Source organism: Oncorhynchus mykiss, chromosome 13 (assembly GCF_013265735.2).
Source record: "Oncorhynchus mykiss isolate Arlee chromosome 13, USDA_OmykA_1.1, whole genome shotgun sequence".
In the NCBI taxonomy this organism is placed as follows: domain Eukaryota; kingdom Metazoa; phylum Chordata; class Actinopteri; order Salmoniformes; family Salmonidae; genus Oncorhynchus; species Oncorhynchus mykiss.
In genome coordinates, this window is record NC_048577.1 from 5,875,852 (window position 1) to 5,898,351 (window position 22,500).

Here is a 22,500-nt window from a genome sequence, read left to right on the forward strand (position 1 = left end):
GCCTTGTGGTCGGAGGCCGAGCAGTTGCCACACTTTTGAGTGAAGCCAGTGTGTCTATGCATGAGGATGACACAACACTGTATATGTCAGCTACTACAGAGCCTGAAATGACTGCAACACTTAACAAAGAGCTGCAGTGACTTTCAAAATGGGTGGCAAGGAATCATTTAGTCCTAAATATTTCAAACACTAAAAGCATTATATTTGGGACAAATCATTCACCAAACCCTAAACGTCAAATAAATCTTCAAATGCATAATGTAGAAATAAAGCAAGTGAAGGTGACTAACCTGAGTAACCCTGGATCGTAAACTGTCATGGTCAAAACATATTGAGTCAACAGTAGCTAAGATGGGGAGACGTATGTCCATAATAAAGTGTTGCTCAACAAGGCAGGTCCTACAGGCCCTAGTTTCTACCTTCTTAATAACACTGTCAACAAGGCAGGTTTTACAGGCCCTAGTTTCTACCTTCTTAATAACACTGTCAACAAGGCAGGTTTTACAGGCCCTAGTTTCTACCTTCTTAACAACGCTGTCAACAAGGCAGGTCCTACAGGCCCTAGTTTCTACCTTCTTAATAACACTGTCAACAAGGCAGGTCCTACAGGCCCTAGTTTCTACCTTCTTAACAGCACTGTCAACAAGGCAGGTCCTACAGGCCCTAGTTTCTACCTTCCTAACAGCACTGTCAACAAGGCAGGTCCTACAGGCCCTAGTTTCTACCTTCTTAACAGCACTGTCAACAAGGCAGGTCCTACAGACCCTTCTTAACAGCACTGTCAACAAGGCAGGTCCTACAGGCCCTAGTTTCTACCTTCTTAACAGCACTATCAACAAGGCAGGTTTTACAGGCCCTAGTTTCTACCTTCTTAACAGCACTGTCAACAAGGCAGGTCCTACAGGCCCTAGTTTCTACCTTCTTAACAGCACTATCAACAAGGCAGGTTTTACAGGCCCTAGTTTCTACCTTCTTAACAGCACTATCAACAAGGCAGGTTTTACAGGCCCTAGTTTCTACCTTCTTAACAGCACTGTCAACAAGGCAGGTTTTACAGGCCCTAATTTTGATGCAGCTTGACTACTGTTCAGTCGTGTGGTCAGGTGCCACAAAGAGGGACTTACTGTAGGAAAAGTGCATTTGGCTGAGAACAGGGCAGCACGGCTGGCTTTCTGTTGTACACAGAGAGCTAACACTAATAATATGCGTGTCAAACTTTCCTGGCTCTAAGTGAAGGAGATATCGACTTCCTCATTACTTGTATTTATGAGATGACTGGACATGTTGAAAGCACCAAGCTGTCTGTTTGAACTACTGGCACAAAGCTCAGACAGCCATACTTACCCCCAAAGACATGCCACCAGAGGTCTCTTCACAGTCCCCAAGTCCAGAACAGCATATGGGAGGCGCACAGTACTACACACCACAACACAACACACCACACAACACACCACACACCACAACAACACAACACACCACACCACACACCACAACAACAAAACACACCACAACACAACACAACAACACACCATAACATCACAAAAAACACAACAACACACCACAACACACCATACACCGCAACACAACAACACAACACAACAACACACCACAACACACCACACACCACAACACAACACAACACAACACACAAATGAAAACTGTCACGTCCTTATCATGTTCATAGTGGATCCAAGTTGTTGCCATGGGTAACCAAGTTTACCATCAGATACCAACTAACTTAGATATAAATGAAGACATGAGACAGGGAGGAAGTTGAGGTGGAGATTAAAACACCAGAAACCCACAGCACACTAGTGCTAAAAATGTTACCATGGTAACCATCCTAGCATGCATCCCAATTGACAACCTATTATACAGTGCACTATGGGCCCTGGTCAAATGTAGTGCACTATACAGGGAATAGGGTGTCATTTGGGCCTCATATACTAGAAAGAGGAAGCTGCCAGTGGAATAACGGTATCTACAGCAACAGAGGAAAGTCCCTACTGTAATATAAGCACCTCACTCAGATCAGTTTACATAGTCCCTTACTGATCATCATTATCCAGGCTTACACAGTCAAACTGAACCTAGACCTGTCCTTATGAGGCGGTTTGCAGTGGCACAACAGTAACCTCTGTTTGAGGAAGTAGCATTGAGATCAGTAAGGGTAATGACCTCTCTAACAGTCTAGATCAGGGGGTAACACTCATTTTCCCAAGTGGGCCGCATTTGATCTTCAACCTGGTCCGGAGGGCCGCACTTAAAATGTCATATATTTCCTCTGCATCGTTTTCTCTGAGAGATCCATCGCTGTTTGACTGTCTAAATATAAGACACATGTACCATGTCAGATATAGAATTGTATACAATTTTGAGTTTAATTCCAATATTACACTTTATATCACATTAGAGTGTAATATAACAAAAAACGTTTAAAATAGAAACACTGGATTTTTTTACATAAAAAATTATAAAAAACATTAAGAAACATTCCACTCGAGGCCACTGCTCCCTCCTTTCCTCTGAGGTGTACACTCATTCACTACTTCAAAACTAAAAGCATTGGATTGGTGGAGGCATGCTAGTGTGAGATCAGTGAAGGAAAGTGAACAAGTGTACACTTCACGAGAGAGGAGGGATTATTGGGACGCACCCGAGTCTTAGTTCTGCCTCATGCAAGACGATGTGTTGGGGTCATAGTTCAAACTGGTTTAGGGTACGGGTCACGTTCCAGTCCGACTACAATGCAGTCGTTGCATTGCTTCAACCAATGGCTGTGTGCTACGTAGCTGTAGTTGTATTTATTCTGGATCCCCATTAGTTCCTGTCAAGGCAGCAGCTACTCTTCCTCTTCCAGCAAAATGAAGGCAGTTTTAAAAACATTACAACACATTGATAACAGATTTCACAACATAATAAGTGTGTGCCCCCAGGCCTCTACTCTTCTACCACTTATCTACAACAAAAAACTCATGTGTACATCAATCAATCAATCAATCAAATTTATTTTATATAGCCCTTCGTACATCAGCTGATATCTCAAAGTGCTGTACAGAAACCCAGCCTAAAACCCCAAACAGCAAGCAATGCAGGTGAAGAAGCACGGTAGCTAGGAAAAACTCCCTAGAAAGGCCAAAACCTAGGAAGAAACCTAGAGAGGAACCAGGCTATGTGGGGTGGCCAGTCCTCTTCTGGCTGTGCCGGGTGGAGATTATAACAAAACATGGTCAAGATGTTCAAATGTTCATAAATGACCAGCATGGTCGAATAATAATAAGGCAGAATAGTTGAAACTGGAGCAGCAGCACAGTCAGGTGGACTGGGGACAGCAAAGAGTCATCATGTCAGGTATTCCTGGGGCATGGTCCTAGGGCTCAGGTCCTCCGAGAGAGAGAAAGAAAGAGAGAATTAGAGAGAGCATATGTGGGATGGCCAGTCCTCTTCTGGCTGTGCCGGGTGGAGATTATAACAGAACATGGCCAAGATGTTCAAATGTTCATAAATGATCAGCATGGTTGAATAATAATAAGGCAGAACAGTTGAAACTGGAGCAGCAGCACAGCCAGGTGGACTGGGGACAGCAAGGAGTCATCATGTCAGGTAGTCCTGGGGCATGGTCCTAGGGCTCAGGTCCTCCGAGAGAGAGAAAGAGAGAAGGAGAGAATTAGAGAACGCACACTTAGATTCACACAGGACACCGAATAGGACAGGAGAAGTACTCCAGATATAACAAACTGACCCTAGCCCCCCGACACATAAACTACTGCAGCATAAATACTGGAGGCTGAGACAGGAGGGGTCAGGAGACACTGTGGCCCACTCCGAGGACACCCCCGGACAGGGCCAAACAGGAAGGATATAACCCCACCCACTTTGCCAAAGCACAGCCCCCACACCACTAGAGGGATATCTTCAACCACCAACATACCATCCTGAGACAAGGCTGAGTATAGCCCACAAAGACCTCCGCCACGGCACAACTTAAGGGGGGGGGGGGGGGGCGCCAACCCAGACAGGATGACCACATCAGTGACTCAACCCACTCAGGTGACGCACCCCCTCCAGGGACGGCATGAGAGAGCCCCAGTAAAGCCAGTGACTCAGCCCCTGTAATAGGGTTAGAGGCAGAGAATCCCAGTGGAAAGAGGGGAACCGGCCAGGCAGAGACAGCAAGGGTGGTTCGTTGCTCCAGAGCCTTTCCGTTCACCCTCCCACTCCTGGGCCAGACTACACTCAATCATATGACCCACTGAAGAGATGAGTCTTCAGTAGAGACTTAAAGGTTGAGACCGAGTTTGCGTCTCTGACATGGGTAGGCAGACCGTTCCATAAAAATGGAGCTCTATAGGAGAAAGCCCTGCCTCCAGCTGTTTGCTTAAAAATTCTAGGGACAATTAGGAGGCCTGCGTCTTGTGACCGTAGCGTACGTGTAGGTATGTACGGCAGGACCAAATCACAGAGATAGATAGGAGCAAGCCCATGTAATGCTTTGTAGGTTAGCAGTAAAACCTTGAAATCAGCCCTTGCTTTGACAGGAAGCCAGTGTAGAGAGGCTAGCACTGGAGTAATATGATCAAATTTTTTGGTTCTAGTCAGGATTCTAGCAGCCGTATTTAGCACTAACTGAAGTTTATTTAGTGCTTTATCCGGGTAGCCGGAGAGTAGAGCATTGCAGTAGTCTAACCTGGAAGTGACAAAAGCATGGATTAATTTTTCTGCATCATTTTTGGACAGAAAGTTCCTGATTTTTGCAATGTTACGTAGATGGAAAAAAGCTGTCCTTGAAATGGTCTTGATATGTTCTTCAAAAGAGAGATCAGGGTCCAGAGTAACGCAGAGGTCCTTCACAGTTTTATTTGAGACGACTGTACAACCATTAAGATTAATTGTCAGATTCAACAGAAGATCTCTTTGTTTCTTGGGACCTAGAACAAGCATCTCTGTTTTGTCCGAGTTTAAAAGTAGAAAGTTTGCAGCCATCCACTTCCTTATGTCTGAAACACATTCTTCTAGCAAGGGCAATTTTGGGGCTTCACCATGTTTAATTGAAATGTACAGCTGTGTGTCATCCGCATAGCAGTGAAAGTTAACATTATGTTTTCGAATAACATCCCCAAGAGGTAAAATATATAGTGAAAACAATAGTGGTCCTAAAACGGAACCTTGAGGAACACCGAAATTTACAGTTGATTTGTCAGAGGACAGACCATTCACAGAGACAAACTGATATCTTTCCGACAGATAAGATCTAAACCAGGCCAGAACTTGTCCGTGTAGACCAATTTGGGTTTCCAATCTCTCCAAAAGAATGTGGTGATCGATGGTATCAAAAGCAGCACTAAGGTCTAGGAGCACGAGGACAGATGCAGAGCCTCGGTCCGATGCCATTAAAATGTAATTTACCACCTTCACAAGTGCCGTCTCAGTGCTATGATGGGGTCTAAAACCAGACTGAAGCATTTCGTATACATTGTTTGTCTTCAGGAAGGCAGTGAGTTGTTGCGCAACAGCCTTTTCTAAAATTTTTGAGAGGAATGGAAGATTCGATATAGGCCGATAGTTTTCTATATTTTCTGGGTCAAGGTTTGGCTTTTTCAAGAGAGGCTTTATTACTGCCACTTTTAGTGAGTTTGGTACACATCCGGTGGATAGAGAGCCGTTTATTATGTTCAACATAGGAGGGCCAAGCACAGGAAGCAGCTCTTTCAGTAGTTTAGTTGGAATAGGGTCCAGTATGCAGCTTGAAGGTTTAGAGGCCATGATTATTTTCATCATTGTGTCAAGAGATATAGTACTAAAACACTTGAGTGTCTCTCTTGATCCTAGGTCCTGGCAGAGTTGTGCAGACTCAGGACAACTGAGCTTTGAAGGAATACGCAGATTTAAGGAAGAGTCCGTAATTTGCTTTCTAATAATCATAATCTTTTCCTCAAAGAAGTTCATGAATTTATCACTGCTAAAGTGAAAGTCATCCTCTCTTGGGGAATGCTGCTTTTTAGTTAGCTTTGCGACAGTATCAAAAAGGAATTTCGGATTGTTCTTATTTTCCTCAATTAAGTTAGAAAAATAGGATGATCGAGCAGCAGTAAGGGCTCTTCGGTACTGCACAGTACTGTCTTTCCAAGCTAGTCGGAAGACTTCCAGTTTGGTGTGTCGCCATTTCCGTTCCAATTTTCTGGAAGCTTGCTTCAGAGCTCGGGTATTTTCTGTGTACCAGGGAGCTAGTTTCTTATGAGAAATGTTTTTAGTTTTTAGGGGTGCAACTGCATCTAGGGTATTGCGCAAGGTTAAGTTGAGTTCCTCAGTTAGGTGGTTAACTGATTTTTGTCCTCTGGCGTCCTTGGGTAGACAGAGGGAATCTGGAAGGACATCAAGGAATCTTTGTGTTGTCTGTGAATTTATAGCACGACTTTTGATGATCCTTGGTTGGGGTCTGAGCAGATTATTTGTTGCAATTGCAAACGTAATAAAATGGTGGTCCGATAGTCCAGGATTATGAGGAAAAACATTAAGATCCACAACATTTATTCCATGGGACAAAACTAGGTCCAGCGTATGACTGTGACAGTGAGTGGGTCCAGAGACATGTTGGACAAAACCCACTGAGTCGATGATGGCTCCGAAAGCCTTTTGGAGTGGGTCTGTGGACTTTTCCATGTGAATATTAAAGTCACCAAAGATTAGAATATTATCCGCTATGACTACAAGGTCCGATAGGAATTCAGGGAAGTCAGTGAGGAACGCTGTATATGGCCCAGGAGGCCTGTAAACAGTAGCTATAAAAAGTGATTGAGTAGGCTGCATAGATTTAATGACTAGAAGCTCAAAAGACGAAAACGTCAGAGGTCGGGGGTCAGAGGTCAGGCAGGTTCAGGGGTCAGGGCTAGCATGGCCTCAGCCGTCTCATTTGTGCCGGGCGCAGTGTTGTTCGGTTGTTACTAAGCCCTGACAGACAGGTGTATCGACCAGGTGTGTTTGTGCACATGCCCAGAGGGCTGCGCACCGAAGGAACCCACACACATTCATCCTCATCTGTAGTGGACACACACACACACACACACACACACAAGCTAAACTGAGATCCTCGCATCACACACACACACACAGACACACACACACACACACACACACACACACGCGCGCGCTTCCACACACACAGATGCACAAATACACACACTCATCCTCATCTGTAGTGGACACACACAAAGCATGCTGAGCCCTTGCCACACACACAGACACACAAACACAAACACACGGACACACAAACATGCCGGTGTCACCTATCAATCGCACTTGCACAAACCAAACAGGGTATCCATTACAACCGTTGCTGTGCTGATGTGACAACATACAATTATTTGCGTTGTCATGGAAATTACCACCAGGGACTCAAAGTCAAACTTAAATGAATCATTCTTTATTATCAGCAAGCTGGAGAGGTTCCAACAAACTTCATGCAACATAGTACACATCAGTCAGGGGCTCTGCCGGGGCAGTCCCGTTAGTTCTCTAATATACGGCTGTCCAAATAATTCATATAAGCATGATTTACATGATTCATTATTCATCATCAACGTTGGTTCCTGCAAGTGACTGACTGACTGATACAAGGTTTCTTCTCTCAAATCTGGGACCTTGAAACTGAGATACTCTTTTTGGTTCACAGAACAATGTTCTGGGCGTACTGTCATTTGGTCTGAGGAGGAGGTCACAGTCACCTGCACGAACCAAGATAGAGTGAGAGGAGATGCTGTGTACAATTAAATGCTACCTCTTCAGACAGCAACATTTTCCCTCACTTTCCCTCCTTGTATTACGCTGCGATAACTATTGTTAAAATTGTTATAATTGTTCAAATGGCTTTAAAACGTCATTTTTCAAAATTAAAAGCCTGAAACCAGACAAACTATTTACTGTATGACAAATTATTACCACCAATATTCTTAATAGAAATGTCTAAGACAAATGTCAAATAGAATAACAACACACTGTTAAAACCATTTTATCAAATTGGCTTATACTCCCCCTGTAACATTGACGACCTCACTGCAGAGTTACAGGGTCAGATTTGGTAGAGGGCTAACCCTTAGGGAGAAATCCCGACCATATAGCAGAACCAATCTGGAGAGATTTTTTTTTAAGCAAGACAAAAACAAAACAAACAAAACATCATACAACAAACAAAACAAAAACCACAATTCAAACAACAACCAAGAACAACAACCACAATACACTTCTTCCCTTTTGACACATGACTCACATCGGGTTTTATTCGTCCAAAACAACAACAACACTGCCGGTTAAGTAAACAATAAACAAATCAGAAAAACAAATACAATCAAAAAACATACCTTGATAACTCCATAAGGAAATAATTGTATCCCATTTGGTAATTCAAGATATAGTAATATGGACTGGAGACAGGTTTCCCTCATTCAGGGGCAGCACTCTCTCTCTCTCTCTCTCTCCTCCTCATGGTCTGAATCACACATAGGACTATTGATAAAACGTGTATGTGACCAATCTGATTTAATTTATAATCTTCTACCTAATTATCGGTGATTAGGCCTCACCAGAAAGTCAGAATAGAGGTCGGAGGTCATTCAACCCTATTAAGTGAGTGTTTATTTCCCCATTCTTTCCCCGTTCTTCTGTATCTTAAAAGACGTTTCAAACATTTTGTGTACAAGGTTTACACTGGGGTTTTCAGTACATTTCTTAACCTGTTAGAGCTCTAGGGGCGCTATTTCATTTTTGGATAAAAAACGTTCCCGTTTTAAGCGCGATATTTTGTCACGAAAAGATGCTCGACTATGCATATTCTTGACAGTTTTGGAAAGAAAACACTCTGAAGTTTCAGAATCTGCAAAGATTTTGTCTGTAAGTGCCCCAGAACTCATTCTACAGGCGAAACCAAGATGATGCATCACCCAGGAATTAGCAGAATTTCTGAAGCTCTGTTTTCCATTCTCTCCTTATATGGCTGTGATTGCGCAACGAATGAGCCTACACTTTCTGTCGTTCGCCCAAGGTCTTAGCAGCATTGTGACGTATTTGTAGGCATATCATTGGAAGATTGACCATAAGAGACTACATTTTCCAAGTGTCCGCCTGGTGTCCTGCGTCGAATTCGGTGCGCAATTGCCAGCTGCTTCTACTTTACCATTTGATTCAGGGGAGAAAGCATGTGTCCAAGAACGATGTATCAATGAAGAGATATGTGAAAAACACCTTGATGATTGATTCTAAACAACGTTTGCCATGTTTTCAGTCGATATTATGGAGTTAATTTGGAAAAAAGTTTGCGTTTTGAGGACTGAATTTATGGATTTTTTTTGGTAGCCAAATGTGATGTATAAAACGGAGCTATTTCTAATACACAAGGAATCTTTTTGGAAAAACTGAGCATCTGCTATCTAACTGAGAGTATCCTCATTGAAAACATCAGAAGTTCTTCAAAGGTAAATGATTTTATTTGAAGGCTTTTATGTTTTTGTTAATGTTGCGTGCTGGATGCTAACGCTAATGCTAACGCTAAATGCTAACGCGAAATGCTAACTCTAGCTAGCTACTTTTACACAAATTATTGTTTTCCTATGGTTGAGAAGCATATTTTGAAAATCTGAGATGACAGTGTTGTTTACAAAAGGCTAAGCTTGAGAGATGGCATATTTATTTCATTTCATTTGCGATTTTCATAAATAGTTAACGTTGTGTTATGCTAATGAGCTTGCTGATAGATTTACACAATCCTGGATACAGGGGTTTTTTCATAGCTAAACGTGACGCAGAAAACGGAGCGATTTGTCCTAAACAAATAATCTTTCAGGAAAAACTGAACATTTGCTATCTGAGAGTCTCCTCATTGAAAACATCTGAAGTTCTTCAAAGGTAAATTATTTTTTTGAATGCTTTTCTGTTTTTTTGTGTAAATGTTGCCAGCTGAATGCTAATGCTAAATGCTACGTTAGCCATCAATACTGTTACACAAATGCTTGTTTTGCAATGGTTGAGAAGCATATTTTGAAAATCTGAGATGACAGTGTTGTTAACAAAAGGCTAAGCTTGAGAGCTAGCATATTTATTTCATTTCATTTGCGATTTTCATGAATAGTTAACGTTGCGTTATGGTAATGAGCTTGAGTCTGTATTCACGAACCCGGATCCGGGATGGGGAGATCAGAAAGGTTAACCTCTCTAGGGTAGGGGGCAGCATTCAGAATTTTGGATGATATGATATGATATGCAAATAACTGGTAGATTTGGTAGATTTGGATAGAAAATACTCTAAAGTATCCAAAACTGTTAATATCGTGTCTGTGAGTAAAACAGAACTGATTTGGCAGGCGAAAACCTGAGAAAAATCCATTCAGGAAGTATTTTGGGGGAGATTTTGTAGTTTTCTATTCAATGCCATTACAGTATCCATTGATTTGGGACTCAATTTGCAGATCCAATGCCTTCCACTAGATGTCAACAGTCGTTAGAAATCGTTTCAGGCTTGTATTCTTATAAATTAGGGAGTAACACCAGTCTGAATGAGTGGACCCTACCGTGTCGCAGAGCTTTTTCATGCGCAATCCCGAGAGAGTGCATTACTTGTTTACCTTTTATAGTGACAATGTTATTGTCCTGTTTAAATATATAAATCATTTAGGCCAAAAACAACCTGAGGATTGAATATAAACATTGTTTGACATGTTTCTATGTACTTTACGGATACAATTTGGATTTTTTGTCTGCCTGTTTTGACTGCATTTGAGCCTGTGGATTACTGAAGAAAAAGTGCGAACAAAACTGAGGTTTTTGGATATAAAGAGACTTTATTGAACAAAATGAACATTTATTGAGTAAATGAATGTCTTCTGATTGCCACCATATGAAGATCATCAAAGGTAAGGGATTAATATTATCTATATTTCTGAGTTTTGTAACGCTTCTGCTTGGCTGGTCACTGTTTGGATAATTTGTCAACTGGGCTATGATCTGGGCTAGGTATGTTCTGGGCTAGGTATGCTTTTGCCGAAAAGCATTTTATAAATCTGACACCGTGGTTGGATTAAAAGGACAATTTCCCTTTATGCAACATTTGTACAAACAAATAATGAGGGATCTTCCTTAAATATTAACTTCTTGTTAATCCAGCCGCTGTGTCAAATTTCAAAAAGGCTTTACGGCGAAAGCATACCATGAGATTATCTGAGGATAGCGCCCCATGTAAAAAAAAAAAAAAACATACAATCATTACCAGCCAAGTCGAGGAGTCAGAAATAGCGATAAAATGAATCACTTACCTTTGATGATCTTCATATGGTTGCACTCACAGACTCCCAGTTACACTTACAATTAATCCTCAGGTTGTTAATTGTATTTATAATCAATAAAAATTTTAACCGGACAATACCGTTTTCAATAGAAAGGAAAAATAACAAAGAGTGCGTCAAATCAGGTCTGCAAACTTCCTCTGTCCTCTGACCAAAATTGCTTTTCACACATCGTTTTTCAAAATAAAAGCATCTAGTGGAAGCCATTGGAACTGCAATCGGATTCCTAACCCATTGGATTCTCTATTGGTATTGAGTTGAAAAACAGCGACATGAAAACAATTCCACTTCCTAGATGTATTTTTCTCAGGTTTTCGCCTGCCATATCAGTTCTGTTATACTCATAGGCATATTATTTTAACAGTTTTGGAAACTTGAGAGTGTTTTCTATCCAAATCCACTAATTATATACATATCCTAAATTCTGGGCCTGAATAACAGGCAATTTACTTTCGGCACGCTTTTCATCCGGAGGTGAAAATACTGCCCCCTACCCACGAGAGGTTAACAGCAGGGAGATAGGTATCCTAAGGGGCGGCAGTAGCCTAGTGGTTAGAGCATTGGGCCAATAACCGAATGGTTCCTAGATTGAATCCCCGGAGCCGGAAGAAAAATATATATGTTGTTCTGCCTCTGAACAAGGCAGTTGACCCACTGTTCCTAGGGAATCATGGTAAATAAAATTTTGTTTTTAATTAACTGACTTGTCCAGTTAAATAAAGGTTCAATAAAAATCAATTAAAAAACAGCCTGATCCAGGTATATTTATACTGTATATTACTACAGTGTCACTAACTGATAAATGCCTCAGCAAGTCTTTAAAAAGGAAATGTACACAATCTGTAATGGCTCTGTGATGCCATACGCTGGGAGACGAGAAGTAAGTACAGGGAATGAATATTTAATGGATTAACAGACATGAAAAACAGGAACAGCGTCTGGACAGGAGAAACAAAACAACATCAATGCAGACGCAGAAAATTAACTGGAGGGGGTGACAGATATAGGGTAGATAATCAATGACATGATGGAGTCCAGGTGAGTCCGATGAAGCGCTGGGGCGCGTAACGATGGTGAGAGGTGTGAGTAATGATGAGCCGTCTGGCAACCTCAAGCGTCAGAGAGGGGGAGCAGGAGCAGACGTGACCAAATCATTGGTAAACTCATCAGAAAACTTGATATAGGAATTTCCATCAAGCCTGGAAGAAAGAAAATTAACATATACTAATCAGTCCTAAAAGTCTTCATCTTAATCGAGCTTATTGCATCTTGGGAAAGAAGTCTTGATAAAACCATGTGTAAACAGAATCATACTTCAGACACTTCAGATGATACAGTGTCCCATTAAGCAGAATCATACTTCAGACACTTCAGATGATACAGTGTCCCATTAAACAGAATCATACTTCAGACACTTCAGATGATACAGTGTCCCATTAAACAGAATCATACTTCAGACACTTCAGATGATACAGTGTCCCATTAAACAGAATCATACTTCAGACACTTCAGATGATACAGTGTCCCATTAAACAGAATCATACGTCAGACACTTCAGATGATACAGTGTCCCATTAAGCAGAATCATACTTCAGATGATACAGTGTCCCATTAAGCAGAATCATACTTCAGACACTTCAGATGATACAGTGTCCCATTAAACAGAATCATACTTCAGACACTTCAGATGATACAGTGTCCCATTAAACAGAATCATACTTCAGACACTTCAGATGATACAGTGTCCCATTAAACAGAATCATACTTCAGACACTTCAGATGATACAGTGTCCCATTAAACAGAATCATACTTCAGACACTTCAGATGATACAGTGTCCCATTAAACAGAATCATACTTTAGACACTTCAGATGATACAGTGTCCCATTAAACAGAATCATACTTCAGACACTTCAGATGATACAGTGTCCCATTAAACAGAATCATACGTCAGACACTTCAGATGATAGTGTCCCATTAAACAGAATCATACTTCAGACACTTCAGATGATACAGTGTCCAATTAAACAGAATCATACTTCAGACACTTCAGATGATACAGTGTCCCATTAAACAGAATCATACTTTAGACACTTCAGATGATACAGTGTCCCATTAAACAGAATCATACGTCAGACACTTCAGATGATAGTGTCCCATTAAACAGAATCATACTTTAGACACTTCAGATGATAGTGTCCCATTAAACAGAATCATACTTCAGACACTTCAGATGATACAGTGTCCCATTAAAAAGAATCATACTTCAGACACTTCAGATGATACAGTGTCCCATTAAGCAGAATCATACTTCAGACACTTCAGATGATACAGTGTCCCATTAAACAGAATCATACGTCAGACACTTCAGATGATACAGTGTCCCATTAAGCAGAATCATACTTCAGACACTTCAGATGATACAGTGTCCCATTAAACAGAATCATACTTCAGATGATACAGTGTCCCATTAAACAGAATCATACTTCAGACACTTCAGATGATACAGTGTCCCATTAAACAGAATCATACTTCAGACACTTCAGATGATACAGTGTCCCATTAAGCTGAATAGGCACCTTCTAAAGCAAACAATCCCAGAGCTCCTTTCTTGTAATCTAATCATGATGAACCTGTTGCATTGACATGCAGAACCAGTCCACAGATTGGACACACCTACTCATTCAAGGGTTTTTCTTTATTTTTACTATTTTCTACATTGTAAAATAATAGTGAAGACATCAAAACTATGAAATAGCACATATGGAATCATGTAGTAACTAAAAAAGTTTTAAACAAATCTAAATATATTTTATGTTTTAAGATTCTTCAAAGTATCCACCCTTTGCCTTGATGACAGCTTTGCACACTCTTGGCATTCTCTAAACCAGCTTCACCTCGAATGCTTTTCCAAAAGTCTTGAAGGAGTTCCCACATATGCTGAGCACATGTTGGCTGCTTTTCCTTTACTATGCGGTCCAACTCATCCCAAACAATGTAAATTGGGTTTGAGGTCGGGTGATTGTGGAGGCCAGGTCATCGGATGCAACACTCTGTCACTTTCCTTCTTGGTCAAATAGCCCTTACACAGCCTGGAGGTGTGTTGGGTCATTGTCCTGTTGAACAACAAATGATAGTCCCACTAAGTGCAAACCAGATTGGATGGCGTATCACTGCAGAATGCTGTGGTAGCCATGCTGGTTAAGTGTGCCTTGAATTCTAAATAAATCAAAGACCGTGTCACCAGCAAAGCACCCCCACACCATTACACCTCCTCCTCCATGCTTCACGGTGGGAATCACACATGCGGAGATCATCCGTTCACCTACTCTGTGTCTCACAACGACACGGTGGTTGGAACCAAAAAAAGTCAAATTTGGACTCGTCAGACCAAAGGACACATTTTCATCGGTTTAATGACTATTGCTTGTTTTTCTTGGTGCACGCAAATCTCTTCTTATTATTGGAGTCATTTAGTAGTGGTTTCTTTGCAGTAATTTGACCATGAAGGCCTGATTCATGTAGTCTCCTCTGAACAGTTGATGTTGAGACGTGTCTGTGACTTGAACTCTGTGAAGCATTTATTTGGGCTGCAATCGATGAGGCTGGTAACTATAATACTGATACTCTGCAGCAGAGGTAACTCTGGGTCTTCCTTTCCTGTGGCGGTCCTCATGAGAGACAGTTAACTGTAATGAACTGATCCTCTGCAGCAGAGGTAACTCTGGGTCTTCCTGTCCTGTGGCGGTCCTCATGAGAGACAGTTAACTGTAATGAACTGATCCTCTGCAGCAGAGGTAACTCTGGGTTTTCCTTTCCTGTGGCTGTCCTCATGAGAGACAGGTAACTCTAATGAACTGATCCTCTGCAGCAGAGGTAACTCTGGGTTTTCCTTTCCTGTGGCTGTCCTCATGAGAGACAGTTAACTGTAATGAACTGATCCTCGGCAGCAGAGGTAACTCTGGGTCTTCCTTTCCTGTGGCGGTCCTCATGAGAGACAGTTAACTCTAATGAACTGATCCGCTGCAGCAGAGGTAACTCTGGGTTTTCCTTTCCTGTGGCTGTCCTCATGAGAGCCAGTTTCATCATAGTGCTTGATGTTTGTTGTGACTGCACTTGATGAAACTTTCAAAGTTCTTGAAATGTTCCACATTGACTGACCTTCACGGCTTAAAGTAATGATGGACTGATGTTTCTCTTTGCTTATTTGAGATGTTCTTGCCATAATGTGGACTTGGTATTTTACCAAATAGGGCTATATTCTGTATACCACCCCTGCCTCCTCAAATTAACTTTTAACAAAACAAACCTGTTCATTGAAATGCATTCCAGGTGACTATCTCATGAAGCTGTTTGAGAGAATGCCAAGAGTGTGCAAAGCTGTCATCAACGCAAGCGTGGCTAATTAGATTATTTAAAATGTGTTTTACACTTTTTTGGTTACTACATGATTCCATATGTGTTATTTGATAGTAGAACATAGTTCAAATAAAGAAAACCCTTGAATGAGTAGGCGTGTCCAAACTTTTGACTTGTACTGTCTACTCTTTCTGTCCCAAATGTCCCTTACAGCCTGTTTGAGTTCAGTGAGTTCTGTTCATTTTCACTGGCAGCTTATCTATTTGTCCACAGGAAGCTTATCTTTAACCCAAACAACAGATGGCAGCCTCTAATATGATGAGTCTCAATTCCTCTTTTCCTTATGTGACCTTGTATTCAAAAACACTTCAAAATACTAAGACACCACATTATTAAAGTGCTCTCTGAAAGTCACTAACAACATATTACATTAACAAATCTCTAGTAACTCAGTATAATATTCATACATTGTTACATCATCACATCTCTAGTAACACATTATACTCTACATACATTGTTACATCATCACATCTCTAGTAACTCAGTATAATATTCATACATTGTTACTTTATCAAATCTCTAGTAACCCATTATACTCTATATACATTGTTACATCATCACATCTCTAGTAACACATTATACTCTACATACATTGTTACATCATCACATCTCTAGTAACACATTATACTCTATATACATTGTTACATCATCACATCTCTAGTAACTCAGTATAATATTCATACATTGTTACATCATCACATCTATAGTAACACATTATACTCTACATACATTGTTACATCATCACATCTCTAGTAACACATTATACTCTACATACATTGTTACATCATCACATCTCTAGTACCTCAGTATAATATTCATACAGTATATTTGGTAATAGTACTCTCTCCTTTCATATCTTCACATCACGCAGAATCCCTATATAATGTTAAAAACTCAGCTCACAGATTTGGTTGGGGCATTCATTCAGACACACACCTCTTTCAAACCAGTGGCCGGAACTGGTTGGGGTATTCATTCATACACACACCTCTTTCAAACCAGTGGCTGGAACTGGTTGGGGTATTCATTCATACACACACCTCTTTCAAACCAGGGGACAGAACTGGTTGGGGTATTCATTCAGACACACACCTCTTTCAAACCAGTGGACAGAACTGGTTGGGGTTTTCATTCATACACACACCTCTTTCAAACCAGTGGACAGAACTGGTTGGGGTATTCATTCATACACACACCTCTTTCAAACCAGTGGACAGAACTGGTTGGGGTATTCATTCATACACACACCTCTTTCAAACCAGTGGACAGAACTGGTTGGGGTTTTCATTCATACACACACCTCTTTCAAACCAGTGGACAGAACTGGTTGGGGTATTCATTCATACACACACCTCTTTCAAACCAGGGGACAGAACTGGTTGGGGTATTCATTCAGACACACACCTCTTTCAAACCAGTGGACAGAACTGGTTGGGGTTTTCATTCATACACACACCTCTTTCAAACCAGTGGACAGAACTGGTTGGGGTATTCATTCATACACACACCTCTTTCAAACCAGTGGACAGAACTGGTTGGGGTATTCATTCATACACACACCTCTTTCAAACCAGGGGACAGAACTGGTTGGGGTATTCATTCAGACACACACGTCTTTCAAACCAGTGGACAGAACTTGTTGGGGTATTCATTCATACACACACCTCTTTCAAACCAGGGGACAGAACTGGTTGGGGTATTCATTCAGACACACACCTCTTTCAAACCAGTGGACATAACTGGTTGGGGTATTCATTCATACACACACCTCTTTCAAACCAGTGGACAGAACTGGTTGGGGTATTCATTCAGACACACACGTCTTTCAAACCAGTGGACAGAACTGGTTGGGGTATTCATTCAGACACACACCTCTTTCAAACCAGTGGACATAACTGGTTGGGGTATTCATTCAGACACACACCTCTTTCAAACCAGTGGACAGAACTGGTTGGGGTATTCATTCAGACACACACCTCTTTCAAACCAGTGGACAGAACTGGTTGGGGTATTCATTCATACACACACCTCTTTCAAACCAGTGGACAGAACTGGTTGGGGTATTCATTCAGACACACGTCTTTCACACCGGGGATAGTCCCCTGAAAGCTCTCATTCACTCAGTACAAATAATATCTCTTATTATCCCAAATTCCAGCTTACCAATTATTTTCCAAATATCAATCTGTTATTATCCACATTTTAATATCTTAATATCCAAATGTAAATCATCTTAACCTGTCATTTCAACTCTCACATCCACATTCACTTAGTACTATTCCCCAACACACCCAGTAATCACCATGGTTACTCCTTATGCATCTTCATCCATTCTCTTGTCGTTACCTTCTTCTGCGGTTCCTCTACAGTCTCTATAGTCTCTTTAGTATCTTTAGTCCCTCAGTATCGATAGTCTCAATAGTCTATATAGACATAAATGCTTTAGTGCAGTGGTTCTTAACCTGAGTTCGATCGAACCCCTGGGGTTCGGTGAGTCAGTCTCAGGGGTTCAGCGGAGGTCAAGACACACATCCGACTCATATGATTCGTGATGATCACGCCCCGCTTAGGCCATCATTGGCTGCTCGGGTGATCACGCTACATCGCTTGGCCTATATGTGCTGCAGGGAATTTGGTGTGCTCAGTAGTCGACTTGTGACTTTCGTGATGGTAAGTCTTGTGATATCTTTATTTATTTTAATCCCTTCATACTTACTATGTCGAGTAAAAAAAGAAAGTGGTCGGACGAATATGTACAATATGGATTCACATGTATAACGGAACGTGATGGGAGTCAGCGTCCTAACTGCATGATTTGCAATGCCAAGTTGAGCAATTCTAGTCTAGCACCGGCAAAACTAAGAGAACACTTCCTTAAGCTGCATGGAGATGGAAAATACAAGAACACAACGCTCGCTGAATTCAAGGTGAAGAGAGCCAGATTCGATGAAAAGGCTACTCTGCCTGTTCTCGGCTTTGTACCCATCAACAAATCGATCCTCACAGCATCGTACGAAGTTGCTTACCTGATCGCAAAGCAGGGCAAACCACACACCATTGGTGAAACACTCATAAAACCAGCTGTGTTGAAGATGGCGAATATCGTTCTGGGAAAAGAGGCCGAAGTTACGTTATCCCAAATTCCTCTTTCAAATGACACCATCAGCGACAGAATAGAGGACATGAGCAAAGACATCTTGGCTCAAGTAGTTGTAGATCTGATTTCAAGCCCAGCAAAATTCAGCCTTCAACTCGACGAGAACACAGACGTTTCCAATCTAAGCCAGCTTGCTGTATTCGTGCGCTATGTGAAAGACGACGTGATAAAGGCAGATTTTAATTATTTTGTAAGCCTCTTACAACAACAACTAAGGCAGCCGATGTGAAGAAACTTGTGGATGACTTCTTCAAAGACAGCAATCTTTTGTGGGATATGGTTTCTGCAGTTTGTTCGGATGGAGCTCCAGTCATGCTGGGAAGAAAGTCTGGTTTGGGTGCGCTAGTGAAAGCCGATGCACCACACATCATGGTTACGCATTGTATTCTGCACAGGCATGCGTTGGCAACAAAAACCTTGCCTCCGAAACTGGCAGAAGCATTAAAAATTGTAGTGGAATGCGTGAACTATGTGCGAACTAGTGCTCTGAGGCACCGCATCTTCAGTGAGCTGTGTAAAGAAATGGGCTCTGAATTCGAGGTACTTCTGTACCATTCTAACGTTTGGTGGTTATCCCGGGGACCGGTGCTGAATCGTGTTTTTGCTGTGCGTGTGGAATTAGCCCTGTTTTTGCAAGAGCACCAACATTGTCATGCAGATTGCTTCAAAAATTCTGAGTTCATTCTCATTTTAGCGTACATGGCTGATATCTTCGCAGCTCTCAATCATCTCAATCAAACGATGCAGGGCGGCGGAGTCAACATCATCGAAGCGGAGGAAAACCTGAAGGCTTTTTAAAAAAGCTACGGTTATGGAAACGACGAACAGAGAACGAAAACTTTGCAAACTTTCCCCTGCTGGACGACTGTAAGTAAGATCGAAGATGTATCTGGAATCAGAGACATTTCTGTACCCGCAGAACTGAAGCAAGCAAATGCCACGCACTTAGATGAGCTTGCAAAGTCTCTCGACGGATACTTCCCTACAAGAGAGTCATATCCAGCATGGGTGAGACAGCCATTCACGTTTAGTGTTGAGACAACAGATGTCAATGATGAATACCTTGATGAAATCATTTAAATTCAGCAGAGCCAGGTTCAACAGCAACTCTTCAGAACAACAACGCTTTCAACGTTTTGGTGTCAACAAATGGTAACGTACCCTGTTATTGCTAAGAAAACTCTGGAGATTTTCATATCGTTTGTTACAACATATCTTTGCGAGCAATCCTTTTCGAGGATGCTGGACATAAAAACGAAGAAAAGGAACAGACTTTGTTGCAAAAATGACATGAGAGTGGCACTTGCCAAGGTGAAGCCGCACATTTCTGAACTGGTCTCTGAAAGGCAACAGCAGAAGTCACACTGATTTGCAGTAAATATTCATTATTTTGTTTTTGTGTGAAAATCATGTTTTGATGATTTTGTTCTTTGATTACAGTGATGTTGATGCACGGTTCATTTTGTGCACCAGTAAAATATATACCTATGTTTTGATTGGTTCAGTGAATGCGCATTTGAAACTGGTGGGGTTCAGTACCTCCAACAAGGTTAAGAACCACTGCTTTAGTGTCTGTGGATGCCTTAGTAGCTATTGTCCCTATAGTCTCTGTAGTATCTATTGTCACTAAGGCATCTTTAGTCCCTTACAATCCATAGTCTCAATAGTCTTTAAAGTCACAAATGCCTTAGTCTATATGGACTATAAAGTCTTCCCATAAATACATATGTACAGTATGTAGTGATGTTTCCAACTAAAGCAGTCAATCAATTAATCAATCAATCAAGACAAAACACACACACAAGGATGCCCTCTTGTGGACTCACCTTCACAGTGTGATGAGAGAATCTGAACCCAGGTTGACACTGGCAGTGGTAGCTCCCAATGGTGTTGAGGCAACTGGCGTTGCTGCCACAAACCTGAGGTGTCTCCTGGCACTCATCGATGTCTGAAGAGAGAAGGGAATATATTGAAAGTAAATAACTCACCCCTCCTCCAGTGATTCCCTAACTTCTCCTCCAGTGATTCCCTAACCCCTCATCCAGTGACACCACAACCTCTCCTCCAGTGATTCCCTAACCTCTCCACCAGTGATTCCCTAATCTCTCCCCCAGTGATTCCCTAACCTCTCCTCCAGTGATTCTCTAATATCTCCTCCAGTGATTCCCTAACCTCTCCTCCAGTGATTCTCTAATATCTCCTCCAGTGATTCCCTAACCTCTCCTCCAGTGATTCTCTAATATCTCCTCCAGTGATTCCCTAACCTCTCCTAGATATAGATCTCTTAGATATAGATGTATGTAATGTAATGCTATGTTAGATATATATGTATGCTATGTTATGTTATGCTTGATACAGATGTATGTTATGTTATGTTATGTTAGAAATATATATGTTATTTTATGTTAGATACATATGTATGTAATGTTATGTTAGATAAAGACGTAATTAAGACAGACAAAGTAATCGTACCTCACTGCACCATATCGTTGGAAGCAGTGCATCATGGTACCAGATTCTTTCCTCACCTGAGCACCTAGCCTGTTTGTTGCCATAATTACTGTATCCAGGGAGACAGAGGCAACTGTATCTTCCTTCCTGGTTCTGACAGGTCCCTCCCTCTCCACAAACACCAGCAGTTACATTACACTCATCTATGTCTGAGAGAGAGAGAGAGAGAGGGGGAGGGGAGAGAGAGGGGGAGGGGAGAGAGAGTGAGAGAGGGAGGGAGGGGAGAGAGAGAGAGAGGGTGGAGAGAGGGAGATGTATGTTATGTTATGTTAGATATAGATTTAGGTAATGTTATGTTATGCTAGATATAGATGTAGATGTATGTTATGTTAGATATAGACGTAATTAAGACAGACAAAGTTATCGTACCTCACTGTACCATATCGTTGGAAGCAGTGCATCATGGTACCAGATTCTTTCCTCACCTGAGCACCTAGCCTGTTTGTTGCCATGATTACTGTATCCAGGTACACAGAGGCAACTGTAGCTTCCTTGCTGGTTCTGACAGGTCCCTCCCCCTCCACAGATACCAGCAGTTGCATTACACTCATCTATGTCTGAGAGAGAGAGAGAGAGGGAGGGAGAGAGAGAGAGAGAGAGAGAGAGAGAGAGAGAGAGAGAGAGAGAGAGAGAGAGAGAGAGAGAGAGAGAGAGAGGTGGGGAGAGGAGAGAGAGAGAGAGAGAGAGAGAGAGGGGGGAGAGGGAGATTATGATATAGATAGATATAGATAGATGTATGTTATGTTAGATATAGACGTAATTAAGACAGACAATGTTATCGTACCTCACTGTACCATATCGTTGGAAGCAGTGCATCATGGTACCATATTCTTTCCTCACCTGAGCACCTAGCCTGTTTGTTGCCATGATTACTGTATCCAGGGAGACAGAGGCAAATGTAGCTTCCTTCCTGGTTCTGACAGGTCCCTCCCCCTTCACAGATACCAGCAGTTACATTACACTCATCTATGTCTAAGAGAGAAAGAGAGAGAGAGGGGAGGAAAGAGAGAGGGGGAAGGGAGAGAGAGAGAGAGGGGGGGAGAAAAGAGAGGGAGAGAGCGAGGGGAAAGAGAGAGAGGGAGAGCG

At 41.7% G+C, this 22,500-nt stretch overlaps 1 protein-coding gene across 12 annotated transcripts in view; it reads right to left on the reverse strand.

The window, feature by feature from the left end:
* The window catches only part of LOC110519495 (adhesion G protein-coupled receptor E2-like), a 248,464-nt gene that overhangs the window by 47,452 nt on the left and 178,512 nt on the right, over positions 1 to 22,500 (reverse strand). For 11 of the 12 annotated variants that reach the window (XM_036939967.1, XM_036939968.1, XM_036939972.1 and 8 more), the window contains one exon: positions 22,255 to 22,386. The exons of the other annotated variant lie outside the window; for it this stretch is intronic. In XM_036939967.1, the coding sequence (XP_036795862.1) occupies positions 22,255 to 22,386 (132 nt within the window). The remainder of the gene's footprint in view (positions 1 to 22,254; positions 22,387 to 22,500) is intronic. 12 annotated transcript variants of the gene reach the window in all.